The sequence below is a fragment of the Mustela putorius genome, unplaced genomic scaffold (assembly GCF_011764305.1).
Source record: "Mustela putorius furo isolate JIRA1106 unplaced genomic scaffold, ASM1176430v1.1 tig00000721_pilon_pilon_pilon, whole genome shotgun sequence".
Lineage (NCBI taxonomy): Eukaryota > Metazoa > Chordata > Mammalia > Carnivora > Mustelidae > Mustela > Mustela putorius.
This window is the reverse complement of record NW_025421456.1, coordinates 74,183-95,190: the sequence shown is the minus strand read 5'-3', so window position 1 is coordinate 95,190 and position 21,008 is coordinate 74,183. Positions and strand designations below refer to the sequence as shown.

The following is a 21,008-nucleotide window of genomic DNA, read 5'->3' as shown; positions in this document are numbered from 1 at the left end:
TTGTTTGATGGGTTTTCTGACGAGGTAGGTACACTGATCAAGGAAAGTATCCGCCATGTCAATTTTTAAAAATTCCTAAGCAGCAGGCTGCCCCCAGGGCATGGTGGCCTTGCTGCCCCAAAGAGGACTTTTCTCCCTCCTTTCTTCAGCACTTCATTGGTCCCAGCTGTCAGCTTACCCCTCCACCCCGAAGGCAAGCATGACACACAGCAGGGTTTCCAGATTCTGCCAAGAACATCTTGCCATGATTGGATAGGAATCCCAGATAAAAATGCAAACCTTTGATTTGTTCTCTTGGACGTCCCTGAAAATTGAATCACCATTGGAATAAAAGCTAGGAGAACTAAGACAAAAACCAGAAGGATGTAACCCAACAGTTCTGTGCAAAACAGAATTTGGCTTTTCATAAGAAAAAAGAAGAATTTATTCACTCAAGACTAAAAGCTAAAGGCCTGGGAACTGAAGCGGAATCAGAGCAAAAAAGACATTGCATGCAGAAGAAATGGCTGACTTTCACAAGGAATTTTCGAGTAAAAATTCTCAGAAGCACATGTTTTATAATAGATATAACAGAGAGTGGCACGGCCTAATTTTGCCATCACCTTCTTCATGCGGAGAATGGCCCTGGAGAGGATTTGGAACAAGCTTAGATTGAAACCGGAGAAGACCAGAAGACCAGAGCCCAGCTGACCCACCCACTTGGTGTCTGAATTTCTACAAGAAACGGCTGGTTTGGGAGCTCATTTTAGGATGGCTCTAAAAATCTGTAGGTTATCTGTGAAAACCTCTAAGTCCCACACCCTCGTTATGCAGGCCCCTTGGCGTATGTCAGCACAAGGTGGGCTGGGAGACCGTGGGTCCTGGTGAGTCATGAGCCCTGTGGCTCTGTTCTGACTGTGGGTTCCAAGCTGGCTCTCATTCTGGGGCGTGACATTAAATAGAGCCCAAGGACTATGAGAAAAATTTCTCAAATGACATACAAAATATGTGAAAGCTCACAGGAAATAAGACTATTCTAACAAGATCCTAAAAAGGCTATCCTAACTGCAGTTTTGAGTCTAGAGAACGAAGTTAATGCTAATGCTTATCCTAAAAAGGTAGTCGGTTTAATTTTTCTATGTCTATATTTAATAAATTCCTTGCTCCAACATATGTTTGATCCAAATCAGAGCAAAGTGTATTTATCCCAAAGAATTTTCAATATAACCTCTAATCTAGCTTAGTTCTAAGTGATTTTGATATCTTACGGCATGATGTTGATATATTTTTATTATATTCATAACAACATTTATTGAGGACTTATTATATATGGGGTAGTATACTTCATAATGCAATTATTATTATTATTATTATTTTAATTTGACACAGAGAGAGAGAGAGATCAGAAGTAGGCAGAGAGGCAGGCAGAGAGAGAGGGGGAAGCAGGCTCCCTGCCGAGCAGAGAGCCCGATGCAGGGCTCGATCCCAGGACCCTGAGATCATGACCCGGGCTGAAGGCAGAGGCTTAACCCACTGAGCCACCCAGGTGCCCCTATAATGCAATTATTTTTAAGATGGAAACTAATATTATCCCCATAATTCAGATACATTTATTCATCTAACACATTTTTATTGTTCTTTACTGTGTACCAGGCACAGAGGATAAAGCAATTAATAAAAAAAAAAGGCAAAGTTTCTGCCCTGAGAGAACATTCATTCCGGTGGGCTAGATGAACAAGGAAGTAACAAGTACATGTATTATTTTGGTGGGCCCTGAGAATGCTCCATGCAGATCTCCAACAACATTAGTGACCAAGGGCCCCAGTGTTGGTGCACTGTGACCTCCATCACTTCATTCAGGCCTAGACTGTCTTCCACAGTCTACTCCCAGCCAGTGAGTGACCGTGACAGGGACACTAAGGTGGAACTCTTTCAGGGAAGCACAGGGCCTCTCCTACAGGTGACTTTGGCTCCAGGATTTTCCAACAGCTGCACTGCATCTTCAATCGACTGCATGGTAGTGTGGGACAAGTAGTGCACTGCTGTTTGAAGTCTCTTGGCTTTCCTAGACCTCTAGATTCCTTCACCTTTTTCACTTTTGAGAGCATTTTTCCTAATATTTTCAGATTTAACCCCATCTTGACATCTGCTTCTCAAAGGACCCAAACTAACACATTGTGTTAGGGAATAATAAGTGCAAGTTTTAAAAAAGCAAAATAATGGGGTACCTGGATGGCTCAGTGTCTAACTTTTGATTTCAGCTGGGGTCATGTTCTCAGGGTTGTGAGATCAAGCCTTGCCTTGGACTCCATGCTGGGTGTGGAGCCTGCTTGGGATTCCCCCCGTTACCCCCGCTTGTGCGTGCACTCTCTCTCTCTCTCAAATAAATAAATAAAATCTTTTTTAAAAAACCACAATAATGTGTTAGAAATATATGTTCTGAAATAAGGGTGGTCAGGGAAGGTCTCAGGCAGAGGTAGCACTTGAGCCACATAAAGAATTGGAGAAGACTGACAGAGTGAAGTGAATTGCTTGAGATTACATCGCTGATTTGTAGTAGACCAGCAGCCAGCTGGCACCTTCCAAACAACAGCTTTTACGTTATCTGTAAGTAAGTAATGATACACAAAATGTGCTCAGAGTATCTGTTTGGGGACAATTTACATTAGACAGTTGTGTACATGTAGAATCTGAACTACTTCAAAAGGTATGAAGAAAATCCTGCAGAAAGCACGAAATAACACAATTAATTCCTGTCCAGGCTGGCCTGTATTTCTTTTCAGCCTGCTTCATTCTGGCATTCCTTTTTTGCCCCTTTCATTTATATTTATTTTGCTAGTGCTGCAGCTTCTATACTAGTTCTTCAATCAGCAGTTTTAAAATAGGGTATGACATTGAACTTATCTTTTTTCCTTCTGACTTTTTCCGGTCCTATTTCCTGACACATCTCCATCCCCTTCAGCTGTCACTGAAATGTGTTTCAAAATGTAACACAGTACAGAAAAATAAGCACATTATTTTTGGTTCTGAACTATAACCTCTTAAAATTCTGATTTCGCCCATGTCTGCCCATACATACCAAATCTTCCTTTTATTTACATTTATTGAGAAAGCAGAAAAAAATTTCTGTCCTGAGTTAAAATTCAGCCCTTCTATCTAAGGAATTCAAATAGAGACACACCCTGTTGTTTATCTAATAAACACTCCAGCTTCAGCCCTGGAAATCTTTACACAATTTTACTTATTTTTTTTCCTTAGTTCTGGAAAGTCTAACTTTTTAAAGTATTATAATTTCCCAAAGACTCTTTGATACGTTGGTGAAGTGCTTTGATCAGTAGGTTCCCCTTGCTTGTTCTCTGGGCAAAAGCTGGCATTCTTCCACCTTTCATAGAAAGCAAACTGCCCTTCTTCCTACAGAATAGAGCATGTGGAGGTCGAAAATATTTTTCATAAGAAAAGCAGCATTCAAAGCAATACTTTCCTAAGCTTAATAAAAAGCAGTTGAGGCTGAGAAACTGCAATGATGTCATGTAAGTTTTATCTTGCATAAGCAGCAGAGTGAGGAAATTCCAGAATTAATAAGTCTGCTGGTACAGCTGTGCCCCGAGTTGGAAAGTTCAGGATGTTCTTTTCATACTCATGACTGGACATTTTGCTCCACATTAGCCTTTGCAAGAATAATTGCCCCCCTCCATTTCCAAGCTGCTAAAACATTTATAAATGGATCTATTTAGAAAATGTAAAAGTTTAAATGGATTCAATAAATGGTCACTTAGACTCAAAATTATAGTTTATATTTGCCTTGATTCTTTAATGACCAGTAATTAGTAGTTTTTAATTATCAAGTGTTTTTGAATAGTGAGTTAAGAAATGGAAAATCCTAACTTTGAGAAATGATTGAAGGGAGTAGAGTTAAAAGCCAAGAATGGTCTTTTTAACCACAGCTCTAGTTATTAGTGTAGCTCTAGTTTTTTGTTGTTGTTGTTGTTGTTGTTTTTAAGATTTTATTTATTTATTTGACACAGAGAGAGAAAGATCACAAGTAGGCAGAGGGGCAGGCAGAGAGAGAGAGGAGGAAACAAGCTCCCTGCCGAGCAGAAAGCCCGATGCGGACCTCGATCCCAGGACCCTGAGACCATGACCTGAGCTGAAGGCAGAGGCTTAACCCACTGAGCCACCCAGGTGCCCGCTCTAGTTATTATCTAGAGAACAATTGTCCAGCTGATCATTAGGAAATTGGCTTACATAAAATAGGAGATATAATTTCATGATCTGGAAGTCTGTTGAATGGTATAATGGAAAGGAAGAGAGTTCCATCTAAAGTTTTGAGAAGTAGAAAATATTTTCCTTTAAAGGAATGGCTTTGGTGTATTATCACACTATGACTTCTTTCAACCTTAAGATTTCTTAGTGTCATGCATTCTTTTCCTTTCTTTCCTCCTTCACCTCTGCAGGGGAAAGGAAGGGAAGATTACACAGATCAAAAGGATGCATGATTCTGAGCAGAAATGAGCAAATTTAATCAGAGTTTGCCTTCATGGTCCTCAGATTTCTATATTAAACATTCATATTGCTGGTTTTATTGAGTTCACATTCAACACATCCTAGCAGCACAGCGTCCTCTGATCATGAGTGCCTGAGTGACTTTGGAGGATAACTCTGAAATTGTCCAGTTCATAGCTATATTTGCCTCAAGTTAAGATAAAGGAGATTTATTATTATTTTGTCTAATGTAAAAAAATAGCTTAAGGCTAAATTTTATTCTGAAAGAGAAGATAAACAATGACAAGAGCATATATTTTTAGAGCCAGACTTATCAAACCTTCGTGCTAGAATTAAGCAAATCACCTTAGTTCTCCAGGGCTCAATGTTCTTATATAAAATTGAGATTATTTATTATACCTTCCTTGCAGGATAATTATTCAAATAAAAACTGACAAATATATGTTAAGGAGTCTTTAGAAAACCGTGAGTACACTGCCTGGCATTTAGTAGTCCATCAATGAAAGTTATTTTTATTCTTTTACTTTTTCTTTTAATTTTCATTCTTCTTTATTCCATTTTTCATGTATAAAAATGTGACTGGAAAAGATGCCACAGTCTTTCTGCTGTTCTAAATAGACTATCATATTTCTTCAGACTCTGAAAGATTTAGCTGCTTTTCAGGTCAATGGAAACCTATTCAAAGTTCCTTTCAAATTCTCAATTATGTAACAACCCGAGTGTGAAATTTTGGCATTTCTAAAGGTGTCAGACAGCTGAGCTAGAATTAATACACATTTCCAGGAAAGGGAGAAATATAATAGTGAACAGAGAGTTATTCCATCGTTTTCTCTCCAATCTTTAAAAAAAAAAAAGGCAACTGAAGATTTTCCCTTTTTAAATATTCCTTTATGGTAGTTGCAGAAGGGGGGAGTATTGTTCTTTTAGCTAGCGTATTTAATCACGGGCCCCCTTTTAATGGTTGACAGAATGGTGACATTGAGCACACAGTTAAATTATTTGGAGATCATTGAAATCATGCAATAAAATTTCAGTTTAATGAGAAATAGTAACTCATTTCAAACTGCTAGTAAAAACTAAATGATATCATCACAATGTATAATAGAATATGACAATTTTTATTTTTTAAAACACTAAAAATGGACCGGAAATTGTCATGATGAGAGCCTTATATCTAGGTCATCAAATATGCCAATGTTGTTATTTTAAAACAGACAAACACCAAAACTTAAACTAAATTATCTTAAAGATATATTTTAAATTATATAAATTCTCTATAATTTCAGTATGTATTAATACAATATTTTGATATTGCTACTTTGTAGGAACTTTTTTCATTAACAATTTTTTTAAAAAATTCTCTGCTTACAAGACTAGTGAATGATTAAAACCACCAATTCCAGCACTGCATACACAGATTCTTTTGTAAATATGTTGTTATGTGGCATTTTCTTTACTATCCTCTCTCCCTAAACTTAAGTCTAGGCATAGTTTTTTATGGCTGAGTCATTCCTTCTCTGGCATAACCTTCTATCACAGAACTCTTAACTGAATTGAAATGGGAAAAATTGATACTTATTTCTTATTAGCTCTATGCTGTCTACTCCCTCTATCATATTTTAAGACAGATCTATACCTTTATATTAGTTTAGCCTTGTATATCAATATGTTTGCGAATCTCATTTGCTTTCAGATGTTTTGTGCTCTTTCAGTTCTTGTGTTTTTTTAAAATATTTTATAGCATATACTCCCTAGTATTTAAGGACTAGAATTTAAAGATTCAGAAAAAAAAAACCCTGTCAATTCAAATTATACATCTCTCTCATGCATACATATGTATATTTAACCTATATTATTATATATTTCATTTGTTATTACTCCTCTAAAAATGCATACATAAAGTCAAACCTAATCAACACACAGCTTTGGGATTTATGGAGTTTGAATTCCAAGTATACCCTGGCCATTAAGACGAGTATGATGTTTGCTGTATCATTGTCTCTTTGTGTGGTTGACTTAATACTAAATGAATATAGTCACCCAACTGAACTTTGGAGAATGTCATCTGGAATAGTTACCTAGTGATTCAAAGCTGGTCAAAAAATACAAAGCAGTTTAGAAATTCTAATAATGACTAATTAAAAGGCTTTATCCAGACATGCTGTTTTATCCTGGTCACGAGAAAAGAATGCTTTCCAACCCTTTTCTCCATCCATAATGTTTGTACATCAGCTTCCATAGCTTTCATCCCTTAAAGAAAACTCCAAATGTGTCTAAATATCTTGCACTGCACTCTAATTCTAGATCCCACTTAAAAAACTTATTCAAAAATAGCTCATATTAAAGAAAAATAAGATGCAAGCTTTTTTTTTTTAAGACTTTATTCATTTATTAGACAGAGATCACAAGCAGGCAGAGAGAGAAAGGGCAAAGCAGGAGCAGGCTCCCTGCTGAGTAGAGAGCCTGATGTGGGGCTTGATCCCAGGACCCTGGGATAGTGACCTGAGCAGAAGGCAGAGGCTTTAACCCACTGAGCCACCCAGGTGCCCCAAGGTGCAACCTTTTGTAGTCAGTTACTCTTCTGGACTTTCTCAGTGACAAGTCTGGATTGTTTAGACTGGGTGAAAACAAAATTATGAATAAAGACATGTGAGTTGAAAGTTTTTAAAACAAGATTTCAAATTGTTTATTAGTGTTTGATCTGATATTTAATTTAAAAGCAATAAAAGGAAAATTGCTAAATTGCTATTAAATTATTGTTACTAATGAAGAGTGTAAGTGATTTTGCCAGTAAGTAGAATAATGAAACAGCAACATTTATATTTAGACGGTTTTGTGGCACATACAACTTTTTTTCATAGGTCTTCTGTTTCTGGTACAGTGGTATCCTCTGTAGGCTCAGTTGTTATCACTATAGGAATATTTTCTGATATCCATCCCTTTGGAGTCCTATTAAAGGACCGTCTACCAGAAAGAGGATTGGCAAAAGCCATAAACCTGGGATCTGTTAGAAGTAGTAGCTCAAAATCTGGAACCTTGAATTTAACCATTTTTGATGCTTTTTCAAAACCTCCAAATGGGGTGGCAACTCTGTGAGAAGTGAAAAGAAAAAGAATATATTAATTAATTTTCAAATTTACTTGCCAGAGAATTTAATTCATAATTCTATGGGAATGTTTTTATATACTTAATACAATTTTCAGTTTCTTATCTCTGAGGCAAACATTTTTATTTTAGAACAATGTTTTTATGATAAAACATATTTGTTAATACATCAATATAAAGTCCCTTTGTATGTACTCTCAGTTTGGGACTAAACTAATCTATTCTATACTCTGAGCTCATTGAAAACATTTCTTGCCTTTGTGTCTTTGCTAACAATGTTTCCCTGCTTCAATATTTCCTCCCTGCCTTCTCTCCACATGTGTATATCTTGTGGCCTTTAAGTTCCAACTTTCTCTCAATTATCCCAGCTGGCACACTGTTTGTTAGCCAAATTCCTATAGCAGTGTCAGTCATTTGGTGCTTATGATATGGTACTTTGGCTTGCTAGCTTTTTTCTTTTACCCCATAATATGATTTGGTCTGAGTTTGTTTTTTTAATAATATGGGTTGGTATAATTTGTGAATTGTAAGCTCTCTGAAGGCAAGAAGTGTGTCTTTTTCAAAAGAAAAAATCCTATTTTTCTTTTGAATAAAGTCCAACTCATTTTGGCATTCAAGGCCCCACATAACATTCTAGCTTTCTTTGATTTAACCATTAATTTATTTATTCATTCAGCAGCAGGCATTTATAAGTGGATAGGGATATAACCTTGAACAGTGAGCTCAAAGTTCGAGCTCTCTTATTCTTTTTTTTTTTTTTTAAAGAGTGAGAAAGCATGTATGCACGGGGTGGGGGAGGAGCAGAAGGAGAGGGAGAGAATCTCAAGCAGATTTTACACTGACATGGGCCTCCATCTCACCACCCTAAGATGACCTGAACTGAAAATAAAGAGTCAGACGCCTAGCCAACCAAGCCACCAGGCACCCCACCAGCTTCTTATACTCTAATGAAGAAGATAGACAATTTATATATATATATATAGATATATATATGTGTGTGTGTATATATATATATATATATATATGTGTGTGTGTGTGTATATATATATAGATAGATAGATAGATAGAAAGAGAGAGAGAGAGACAAAACATCTGCTAGTAATGAGAGCTATACAGGAATTAAAATAGTATAATTTACTAGGGCATAGATGAATAACTAGCTAGCTAGTTGGGGAAGACTTCTCTGAAGAGGTGACATTTAAACTGTCATCTGATGGTAAGAAGTTAGCCATGTTAGCATCTCAGGCATAGGGAGTAAGTAATGCAAAGAATCTAAGGCAGAGATATTGTTGATATGGTCAGGAAAAGAAAGAAGGCCTATGTTGGTAGACAAGTATGTAAAGAGAGGACAGAGGTAGAAGAGGTAGAAGAGAGGACAGAGAGGTGGATTGTACGGGACTTTGTCCAAGTAAGGAATATGAATTTCATTCTAAGTGTGAAGGGCAACACTGTAAAATGTTAAGTAGGGGAGTAGTGTAATTTAATTAAATTTTTGTAAAGGTTACTCTGACTGCTGTTGCTCTGTGAATAGACTGTAAGAGGACAAGAGTGGAAGGAGAGAAGATATTGTGGTAATTCAAGTGAGAAATGATGGTGGCTTGAATTTCAGGTATTTTCCATGAAGATGGAAAGAGGTGGATGGTTTCAGGATGGGTTTGGGGAGTAGAGTCAACAGGATTTTCTGATAAAACGGATAAAAATGTTTGAGGAAATATAGAAATCAAGGATTCATTGTATATACAGAGTTTTAGTATATACAGAGTTTAGGTGGAAGGTACAGAAAGGAACAGGTTTGGTGTATGGGTGGGAAACGATTTTGACATCCCAGTGGAAAGGTCAATCATGTCCATTTGTCCTGTTCTCTTTTTATGTCCCTTTTGTTCCAGCCAAATTTAATGAACTGCTTCCTCTTCTCCTTTATGCTCTCCTACTTTTAGTCATATTCTTTTTTCTCTGTTAGTGTACTCTGACACTTATTACCACATTTCTCTATCTCCTTTAGGTTATAACTTTTTCTAATTTGCACTTCCAAGTAAACTTTAAGTTCTTTAAGTTCTAAGTTTGTTATTTAAGTAACATGTAGCTTTCTTCTTGAAGCTTTCCTTGATCTCCCACAGCCAGAAGTAGCTCTTTCTCCTCTAAGTTTCCATGGATTCTGTTTTTACCTCCCCTATAACCCCAATTCCTATTTTCCATTACATCCATTGATATATCTGCGTAATTTTTGTGCTAAACCATACTGCAAGAGGACAGGAATTCTCTCTGATATATCTTTGTAACTCATTACAATATACTTGTATAGTGCATTATATCTAGAAGACTCTCATAAAAATTTGAACAATGGAACTGGGAAGACTATCAGATTGTCTAATTGTTGTGGAGATTATTTTAAAGCCTGGAAGAAATCTGATTTTCTTTATAGCTCTGTCACTCTGTGATCTTTCTTGAATATCTTAATTTCTGTGTGACAATAGTGAGAGACCGTGGAGTGTGATTAAGTAAGGAGACAGTGATTGATGGACTTTGAAATGTGGGATGGCTTTAACATGTGGAGCTGACGTTTTACTGAATAAAAGAATAAATGAAAAGTAAAGATACAATGTGATAGAGAAGAGGGTGCTTGAAATGATTCTGCAGGCAACACAGGTATTGGTAATGACAAACTTTAAGATAAAGCCAGGGGTGGCTGAGGTGGGATTCAGAAAGCGATCCTTAAGATGAGAGAATCAAAGGCTTGAAAGGGTGGAGAGTTCAATAAATCATATATGGATTGTGAAGCTACCAAGAAGTGTGAGCGGAATAGTCCTGGGGAGGAAGACAGTGAGCCAGACACTAAAATCCTCAGTGAAGGGAACATCCATTGAGTGGAGAGAGGATCTCAACAATGGCTGAACAGATGGTCCATGATATAGAATCTCTGTCTTGTTTCCCATCATTTTCTTATCTTCCACTAATTTACTCCTCTCTGATAAGCAGTATGTTTTATTTTCTGTTGCATCTGTTTTCAGGTTGACTGACCTGATGATATTTCCCCCAAATTGCTATGATAGATATGGATAATAACAGGTCACTGATTGGTGCAGCAACCTTAGTCCCAGGTGGTACTTAGCAAAGGTATCAGTATAGATTTTCACATTCAGGGCCTAAAACCATACCCTGGAGGTAAAAGAGATCAGTTTAGAAAAGAACTCAAAGAACTTAGATTATCATTTCAGTTCTTTATCATTATTAAGCTCCAGAAGGCATAATATTTAAATAAGCTATTATTTAGTGACTAGGTACTAATATATCAAACCCTTTTTTACATGGTTCTGAAACTCTATTGATGAAGTAATCACATTGGTGTCTCATTAAAGAGCAGACACTAATTCAATCAGTCTAGTGTGTGTCCTGAGACTCCACATTTCTAATCAATTCCCAGGTAATGCCAGTGCTACTGGCCTGTGGATCAAACTTTGAAGACAGAGGCTTTGCCTTTTTTTTTTTTTTTCATTAAATCTTCATAACCTTATAAATTGGTTCTACTTATATCTCTATTTAATAGATGACAGAGACACAGCTAAGTTGAATGACTTGCCCAAAGTCCCCCACCTATTAAGCTGTAGAACGAGGATTTAAACCCAGTCTCCCATGAGTTCTATTTTTCTAGTCACTACTCTATACCACACCCTCATGAGATAATTCTTGGGGTATATGGGGCCTTCTGAGATCATTTGCTAAGTAGAGCAGTGTGTTTAGGAATGTCGCCCTGCTTGGGCTGTGTCTAAGTGATGTCAAGCCAGGTTGCTGTCCCATTCATGATGCAAATAGCTGATTCATTGTCTCACATTTTGTCATTTGATTTACGGAATTGAAGAGTCTTTATGACTCAGAGTTGATTCAGTACATAAGTAATACTTATCCTTGGATGTGCAAGATGTCCAAGACAGTGTTTTATCATTTTAGAAGGTGGCCATTATATATCAATAGTTTGTTTATTTGTTGATTCAGTCATTTATTCGTGCAACAAATTACTGATGGCTTATTATGTCTAAACACCTTACTATGTGCTAAGAATTCAAAGATGCAATAGATCTTATGGACAAGTAAAGAGTGAAACATGAAGATAAAAAAAAAAAAAAACCATATCATTTAATAAGGTAGTTGCAAGAGTGTCCTGTGTGCGGAGAAGCTTAAGGTAAAAAGCACCTTAGTCCACTGGTTGGTCAATAACCACTTCCTAAACTCGGAGCCTTGGATTAAGACCAGCTGTGTAATTTGTAGGCCCCAAATGAAAACCTGGGGTTCTTGCTAAGAAATTGTTAAGAATTTCATGTTAAAAACAACAAAGCATTGAAAAACCAGTCATGACCCTTTAAAGCATGGGCACCCCATGCAATTGCACAGGACTTGCACCCACTCATGGGAGTTCAGGAATATGTGGTTATCCACTGGATGCAAGATGCTGATTTACTTTTGGCCATGACAGGCAGTTTGACATAAAGGAGGTGATTTTTTATCCAACCTAAGATTGTGTTGATTAGGACCAGTATTTATTTTCATGAAAGCTGGTCTATTATTTGTTCACCTTTATTCTAGTGGGATAGCCTGTAAGAATCCCAACTAAAAGCTTAGAATGTTTGGACCTCTCCTCTTAGCAGACCCTATATTCCTATTTCTGGCCTTATCAGATTCAAGATTATTGAAAAGTTTGCTTACTTTCTCTACTTATTAGCTGTGGCCAATAAATCAGCAAAATCCTTAACAGGAAAAAGTGGTACCAAATGTGAGTTTACTTCTCTAACTTTACCTCATGTCTAGTTTGGCTCGTAAGTCCTTAATTCCTTGACAGATTTTCAAACATTTTATAATAACTAGATTTTCTAGTTATTTTTTTGAAGTTGTTCTAATATAACTAGTCTTCTGTAGCTAGAAATGGATTTCCATTTCCTACCCATGTAATTTTTTATAGGCTCATTTATTTAGCAAGCATTCAAGGCAAAGATATGGTTATACTGTTTAAATGTTTGTTAAGTAGGCTAGTAGAGCAATGTATGTAACAGACAAGGCCTCAAATTTTGTGTAGCCAGGTATGTATACTTTAAGGGCAAAAAGGCTCTTAAAGCTACCTGTTCGGGATTATCTATGTATCATATTTTGTTTCATCTGTTATTTAACAATAAAAAAGAATCTAAGAATATTGCAGCATTATTTACAATAGCCAAGATATGGAAGCAGCCCAAGTGTCCCTCAGTAGATGATTGGGTAAAGAAGATGCGGTATATATTCCACTGGAATATACCCAACAGACTAATACTTAGCCATAAAAAAAGGATGAGATCTTGTCATTTGCAACAACAAAGGTGGACCTAAAGTGAATTTCACTTATATTTCACTTATGCTAAGTGAAATCAATCAGAGAAAAGCACCATATCCTTTCACTTATATGTGGGATCTAAAAACAAACAAACAAACAAACAAAAACGAATGAACAACAACAAAAAAGCAGAATCAGCCTTACTTACAAATACAGAGAACAAACTGATGGTTGCCAGGTAAGGAGGGGCGTTGGGAGTATGGGCAAAATGGATGAAGGAGTGCAGGAGATACAGTCTTCCAGTTATAGAACGAATGTCATGTGACTAAAAGTACAGTGTAAGGAATATAGTCAATAGTGTTATAATAACATTCTATGGTGATAGATGGTAGCTACACTTGTGGTGAGCACAGCAGAAGCACTGTATTGTACACCCAGAACTCATGTAATACCATGTGTCAACCATACTCAAATTTTCTTTAAAAATTGATCAGTTCTTATTTACTGTCTCATAAAATCAGTGACAATGACTAAAATATTGGCATATCTGTATGAAAAGACATTTGTATACATTAAAATAATAATGAAATGTATATTGACTTATACCAAACTATGTTCATAAAAAAGAATCTAAGAATAGGCTGTAATATTAACATTAAGTTCTGGAGTTTTTATTTATATATTGATGTGTATATAAAAAGAAAATTTTTTCAAGGAAAGGAGAATTATTAACAGGTTAACTTCTCTTTTCGCTCTCTCACTGAAATAGCACTCATTTGGTGTGTATACAAACAATAGGCATCTCTTTATAGCCAACCCAAATATACCAGTGTGTTTGTAAAACTGGAAGCAAGCTGCTCAGCAGGCATGGGATAGGAAAACCACAAAGTGCACAAGAAGTCACACAACATCTCTAAAGCACTAATCTCAGAAACAAGCCTCAAGTATTTCATTATTTTCCATTTTCCCTTAGTGTCTTAATTTTTGTAATTTTCTACACTCTCATTTTGGAAGAAAGTTCTATCATTGGTTCCAGGACACTCCTCAATCCTTCCTTAAATTCTGTGGTATACCTCATTTATGCAGTAGATGTAGTACTAATACTATTAGCATTACCAATTAGTATTAAGAGCAATCCTAGTAACTCTATTACTAATAAGAGGCATAATATTAATACCACTACAATTGTAAAATGTGAAAACTAACATTCTAATAGTGTAATAGTTTTAAAAGTACTACAGAAGATCACCATTTAAATGCAGACTTTGTGGTATTCTTTTGTAAATCAAAGACTTACTCCTAAATTTATTAATTTTCAAGTGAATAGTCATTAAGCAGCCTATAAATTAGGAATACTTTTCTGTGGGTGCAAAACAGCACACTGGAGATACTTCTATTTATTTATTTATTTAATAAATAATCTTGATGTTTTAACAGTGATGGTTTCTGAAACATTTCCTTCATTTTTGTACTAAAAAACCCAAGTCTTGCCATACTGTAAATATGTAATATTGTAAAAATCAGTCCTTGCCTAGGCTTAGGAGTTATCCTGTATGACTATTTTGAATCTATTATTAAAATTTCTTTTTCTTCCAGAGAATTCAGTTCTCCATACTATGATATAAAACCCTTGGTATTAGATGCCACAGTATCACCCAGTATAATTGGATTACCTGTTAAAGCTTCTGTAATCAGGCAGTTCTACCTTTCCTTCAGGCTTGAAAAATTTAGGGTATAAAGCCTCTAAAAGCTCCGGATCACCACTAATGGCCTGTTCCCAGGGCGACTGATAGTACTTCGGGACAGCTGTGGTGTTGAACTTTTCAGGAGGAATTTCCTTCAGTGGTCCAGAATATCCTTTGGAAAAATATAGCAAGAGTAAATAAATACAGAGCGCCTAGGAGTTACTGAACTCCACCTAACATTTTACCATGTTTAATTTTTCAAGTGGGGGTGAACTTATGAAGAATGCATCCTTTTTATGCTCTTGGCAAAGAGTAGTCTGAAACTGTAAGACATTTTTAACCCCTTCAAACTTATGGAATTTCAAAAGAAACCACTTTTCCTTATGTTTAATTATACCAAATCATGCAAGTGTTTCTTCCTTGATTATCCTAGTATGTATTTGTTCAGTGCAACTATTCATTTAATTGTGAAAAACTGTTTCCCTTACATTAATTTTTTTTAAAGATTTTATTTATTTATTTGACAGACAGGGATCACGAGTAGGCAGAGAGGGAGGCAGAGAGAGAGGAGGAAGCCAAGCAGAGAGCCTGATGTGGGGCTGGATCCCAGAACCCTGGGATCATGACCTGAGCTGAAGGCAGAGGCTTTAACGCACTGAGCCACCCAGGCACCCCACCCTTACATTAATTTATAATGTAGGCTTTAGATATCAGAGTGAATGAACTAACTTAAAAATATATGTTGAGTGTCTACTGTGGTCTAGGTGCTGGGGAAGGATCAGGGAAGACAAAATCTTCCCCCTCTGGGGGCTGATCCGGTAGAGGTAATTTTTAGTTCTTGTCTATCTTAAATTGCTAAGTGATCTGCAAACCATTTAAACTTCAAAATGGCGAAGTAACTTGTTTCCATTGCCTTAATCAGGCCCCAGTCTTATTCCCTGGTGTGCCCATCCCATGCTTACTTTGTTCCTAAAGATTTCTTACCTAACTTTTCTGCTTGGTCTCACCTCCTCAACTTCTTCTGGGAGCTGGAAAGTTTTTGTAAGTGCCATTTAAAAATCACACAAATTTCTGGCATCAACTTTAAACCGCTTTTACCTGCATCAAAGTGACATTCTTCAAGTATTCAAAGGCAGCTGGGTACTCTCCAACTACACCACCATACAACTTTATTGTGTCCTTTGCCTAATTCTTTTTTCCATGACGTCAAGACCCTTTACCATTTGTTCACTCTTACTTTTAGGTTTTTCTGAGGCTCTTTCTCTTCTCTAAAATGTTTTCTGCTTTCTCGTGTACAATCATGTCTATCCATTCTTTACACTGAAGAGTTTATCTCCTCCAAAATATCTTGCTGATAATGCCACCTCTAGGCAGTTATTTGTTTGCAGTAATGTAATTTTTTTTTTGGTTACCTCTAGTATCTCATGGTAGTCTCTTTTGATGCTTGCCACTTAGCTACTCAAAGATCTTTTCTTATACTATGCATTCTCCCCAGAAAATTCCATTTATATTCCTGGTTACAATTGTGACCTACATATTCATAATTATTTTTTTTTTTTAATCTCCAATCTCCAGGCTCTTCCTTCCATTATATTTTTCCAAACGAATATCCCCTGACACTCTTAATAATCTTTCTAGATCTATATGTAGCCATTTTCTCCCATCCAAGTACTAACCAGGCCTGACCGTATATGTTAGCCACTTTCTACTTAGTTCTTCCTTTATACTAGTGAATACTTGGTGAATACCAACACTACCTCAGATGCCCAAGATAGAAGCATTATCCTAAACTTCCTCTCTTTCCCACAGCAGATCACTAAGTACAGCTGTACTTCTTAAGAATTGCTAAAATAGTGACTCTCAACTTCATTTCTGAGTCACTTTGGGCCAAATGGATTCTTCCTTTCAGAGATTTAGCTTTAGTAAGTCTCAAGTATGGCTTATAGATCTTAAGCAAGGGATTTGCAAACAGAACACTGGAAAACTTGCTCTGGAAAATTCCTTCTTCTTTCCTCATTCCCTTTACTACTACCTTGGTTCAGGCCTTGACCACCCCTTGCCTAGCCTTTCACGATAGTCTTCATACTCATCCTTTAGTCTCCAACTCCTCCCCAGACTCTCCACAGTGCTGCCTGAGTGACCTTTCCAATTGGAAAACTGGATCATGTCACTGACCTCCCTTTCCCAGGGTGCTATGATGGCTACCCATGACAAAAACCTAGATTATTCAGCACAGCCTCAGCTCCTGCCATTCTCCTCTCACATTTTTATGCTCCAGAACTTGGATCTGCTTGACACATCTTGTGTCCCCTCATGCTTCTCTGCTTGCTCCATTAGTTCCCTGTGCCTGGAATGCTCTTTCTAATTCTTGCTACCTGGAAATTCTTACTTTAAGCCTTGGCTTGAGGTTACCTCTTCTATTTAGCCTTTCCTATCTCCCCCAGGAAAGCAGAGTTACTTTTCTTGTGCTTTCCATTTGTATGGTGTATAGAACTCCATTATCATAACTAGCACATTTTATTTCCCATTCCTTTCCTAAAAGTGATCAGATATCAGCCATCTAGAAACTGGAAATTTTAGAATTTTATATTTTAAAAAAAGTCCTTGAAATCCCACTACCCTAATACAATTATTTTACCTTTGTGTTTTTTTCTCAGTTTTTTCACCCATAAACATAATGATCACATAACCGTAATTCTAGTAAACCTTCTATCTAGTATCTTTTATTCCTAACCAAGTTAGCTTAGAATATTTTCATGGTTATAATCACTTTCATAAGACTATCATAATAACCTACTACATTGAAAGATGATAAGGGGTCTAATCTTTTCACATTTTAAAAATATTCCTGGTTTTCTAATTTCTTTTTATAGGTAGAATTAACTAATAACTCTTTTTTGATATGCTGAATTATGTACAGGAAAGAATGTAATATGTTTAAGTTCTCAGATACATTACATTTCAACAATGCTACATGATAACATAAATACTGTCCTTAACACAACTGATTTAAATTCAAAGAACTTAATTCCTGCAGTATTATGGCATCATAATACTCTTATTGATTCATGTTTGAAGAAACTTTTCAAAAAAGCTTTTGGATACATGGCATATTAACCAATAATAATTCTTGCTAAATTAGGTAAGCTTAAGTTTGCTTCCTCAGTTTGCTATACTTTTCAACTTAACAACCAAGAAGGAAGGGTCCATTACTCTGTTTCAGGATAAACTATCTGATGAGCTCCATACTCCCCCCTTTTCTTAATCTATGTTACATGGACATTTCATAATATTTAATAACTGGATATTTAGATTTAAAGCACTGTATGAGTTTATACTTTTAAATGTTCTACTTATATATGTATAAATTTACACATATGTGTGTATATATATATTCCTGACAGTAAATAAAATGCATATGATATTAAATTATATATGCAGAGAGAAAGTGAGACAACAAATGTAACATGAACTTTTGTACTGTCTCAAGGGTGAATTCCTTGAGGGTAGAGATGAATTTTTTTTTATTCCTTTTGCCGTGACATGGTTTACAATGATGACCATATAACAAAAGTTCTAACACAGTGTTGAGAGTACCAGACTGAACCAACACAAACATTTCTATATGTCTTCTCTTTACTATTTAAGAAAACAAACAAAAAACACTCCAAACATTAGAAATCAGAAGGTTCTCAAATAGTGGTGGGAGCTAAAAGGATATGTATGTGTTCTTTTCTGTTTTAAGGATGTAAAGTTGATAGGGAAAGAATTTACTTTAGCTAAGTACAGTACTGTCCCTCTTATCCTTGGTTTCACTGTCTGCAGTTTTTCAGTTAAAGGCAGTTATCCTGGTTCCGTCCAGTCCTGTCCCAAAGCAGCTAGCTGCTCCTTCTTCTGACTCATGGTCAGAGTCAATAGTAGCCTAATGCTATGGCGCAGTGTCTACATCATTCGCCGCACTTCATCTCACCACACCGGCATTTCGTCATCTCACATCATCACAAGAAAGGTGAGTATGGTACAATAAGAGATTTCGAAAGAGAGAGAGACCACATTCACATAAGTTTTACTACAGTGTATTGTTATAATTGTTCTATTTTGTTATTGTTAACCTCTTACTGTCCCTAATTTATAAATGCAACCTTATTTTAAGTATGTATGTATGGAAAAAACTTTGTATATATAGGATTCGATACTACCCACAGTTTCAGGAAACCACTGGGGTCTTGGGTGTATGCCCTGTGGATAAGGAGGACTACTGTACTTTATTATATGGTTGGGAACTATATTTATCACACTTAATTCTCAGAACCCTGTGCAGTGAGATTTGTTTTGCTTATTTTACTTATGAAGACAATGGAGACTCAAAGAGAGTTACTTTCTTTCCCAACACAGTAGTAAAATGGGCAGGGATGGATGGAGCCAGAAGGCTGAACCCAGCCAGGTCTGTCTGATCCTTAGGCTTGTTTTTCTCCTGTGTGCTTAACACTGTGTATGTAGAATCTGTTACCTGCTTTGCTGCCACACACACACACACACACAAGGCTACTTGAAAGCCATTTGAGAACTTTATTATGATGCTTCACTTAAGAGTTCTATGCATTCTAAGTGTGTTCTTGGTCTCCTTCAGAGCTATTTTGTCTATCAATACTTTTTCTCATGGTGTTCAGTAAGAATGTACTAATAAATCTAAGCACATCAATGACTGAGTTAATTTATTTTTAAGTAAGATTCAATATGGTACAGTTGCTTTACTTACATATTTTCAAAAACTGGCTATTTGAGAAGAACTCGAATCGCTTTTGCTAAATTTATTGCTTATTTTACAAAAATATGACATAGATATTGTTAATTTCAAGTCTTTAAAAAATCTACTTTGTACAGTACTCTTGAAGGAATACTTGAAGGTACTTGCTGTCATTTATTTTGAAAAGGTGTTGTCTAAGTAGATAATTCTTGTGACATTTAATATTTCAAGATATAACAATATTTCTGAGTAACATATACTCATTAGATAAGGATTTATGTCTCTTTTAAGATAATAAACAAATAGGCAATCTTGAAGAATTTCATTTAACATCCTTTAAGGAAGCAGAGAATAATGATAGTAACCTCCACAAGGTCAATTTCACAAGGCATCTGTAAATTTGGTAACTGGATTTAATTCTTGATCAATCAATGAGTTTATAACCATTTGTGACCTCAGTTTCTTAATTTGTAAAATGAGGACTGTAATAAATATATCAGAGTTATTTTGAAATTAAAGAAGACAAGATTAGCACTTCATACATTATAGTCCTATACAAATAGAATTTCAATGTAATTATAAGTGACTCAATTTTTAATATAACAAATACAAAGAACCATCTGAAAGAACATAGTAGAATGTTTTACATGACTCCTTAGATCTGAATCTTTATATTTATCTTGAACTTAACCACAAAATAGATATGTAATGAGTAAAGTCATGTCACTTAGATACCATTTACTAAAGCAGCCAGATGACCTGAGTCATAGATTTAAGTGCACAGCAATTTCATCCTGTTTATTTTACTTATTGTTTATTTATTGTTTCTAAGGGAATAGTTACCTGGTGCAATGTTTTCCGGATTTGGGGGACTTCGTGGATCCGGAGTGTTGGGAGGGGTAAATGGGGCTTGTTGTGAGCCACCTTCCAAGTTGCTTCCATCCAGTTTCCCATTCTGCATGGCAATGTTGTGCTGTGTGTGATCAAAAATAAACTCTGCTGAAAACTCAAAAATATTAGACACACTAATATGGAGATACCATATGTGCAAAACTCCACTGGTATATTTAAAATTTAAGTACGGCGCCACTGCCTTGTTCCTTGCGGTCTCAATAGCTTATATGTAATTGGAGCTATTGAATGAGAAATTTTACTGCTACTAACTTAAGATATGTTTTATGATAACATTCCAGTTAATAATAATTAATTGAAGCTTACTATGTGCCAGGCAGTATCTAGGGCTTTGTATCAATTAATTAATGTACTATTCACAAAGTCCCCATAAAGGTGAATCTATTTAATTTTTAAGTCTTTAATAATCTATTATTATAGAGCATACTGGCCAAATATTTGGCTTAGCCATTGTTACATTACAATCTCTATTTATATTGTTTATATTTAATTTTAATTTAAAATTTAATCTGAAATTTGAACACCAGCTGTATAAAAAAATATACTTGAAGCTGCATAGATCTGTAAAAGGAAGAATTTGGGATTTCTAGGAAACAAAATGCTTAAAAGAGATGTTTGTCTTTTAAGTTTTAGCTGAATTTGTTTTATGATTATAATTTAGGATTTATTCTATGACATTAATACAGCACTTCTAAAAACAGTTAATCTTCATTTTAACAGAGAAAAAAGACATTTTAATAGGCAATGTTCTTAGAAGCATGACTAGGCCTTATCTCTATAA

General features: G+C 35.8%; 1 protein-coding gene across 4 annotated transcripts in view; it reads right to left on the bottom strand.

Moving 5' to 3' along the window:
• Positions 1-7,143: 7,143 nt before the first annotated feature.
• Positions 7,144-21,008, bottom strand: part of MYOZ2 (myozenin 2) — a 35,547-nt gene continuing 21,682 nt past the window's right edge. For all 4 annotated transcript variants that reach the window (XM_004747997.3, XM_004747998.1, XM_013053936.1 and 1 more), the window contains 3 exons: positions 20,159-20,288; positions 14,557-14,740; positions 7,144-7,572 (listed from right to left, as the gene is read on the bottom strand). In XM_004747997.3, coding sequence (XP_004748054.1) covers positions 7,338-7,572; positions 14,557-14,740; positions 20,159-20,288 — 549 coding nt within the window. In that variant the 3' untranslated portion in view covers positions 7,144-7,337. The remainder of the gene's footprint in view (positions 7,573-14,556; positions 14,741-20,158; positions 20,289-21,008) is intronic.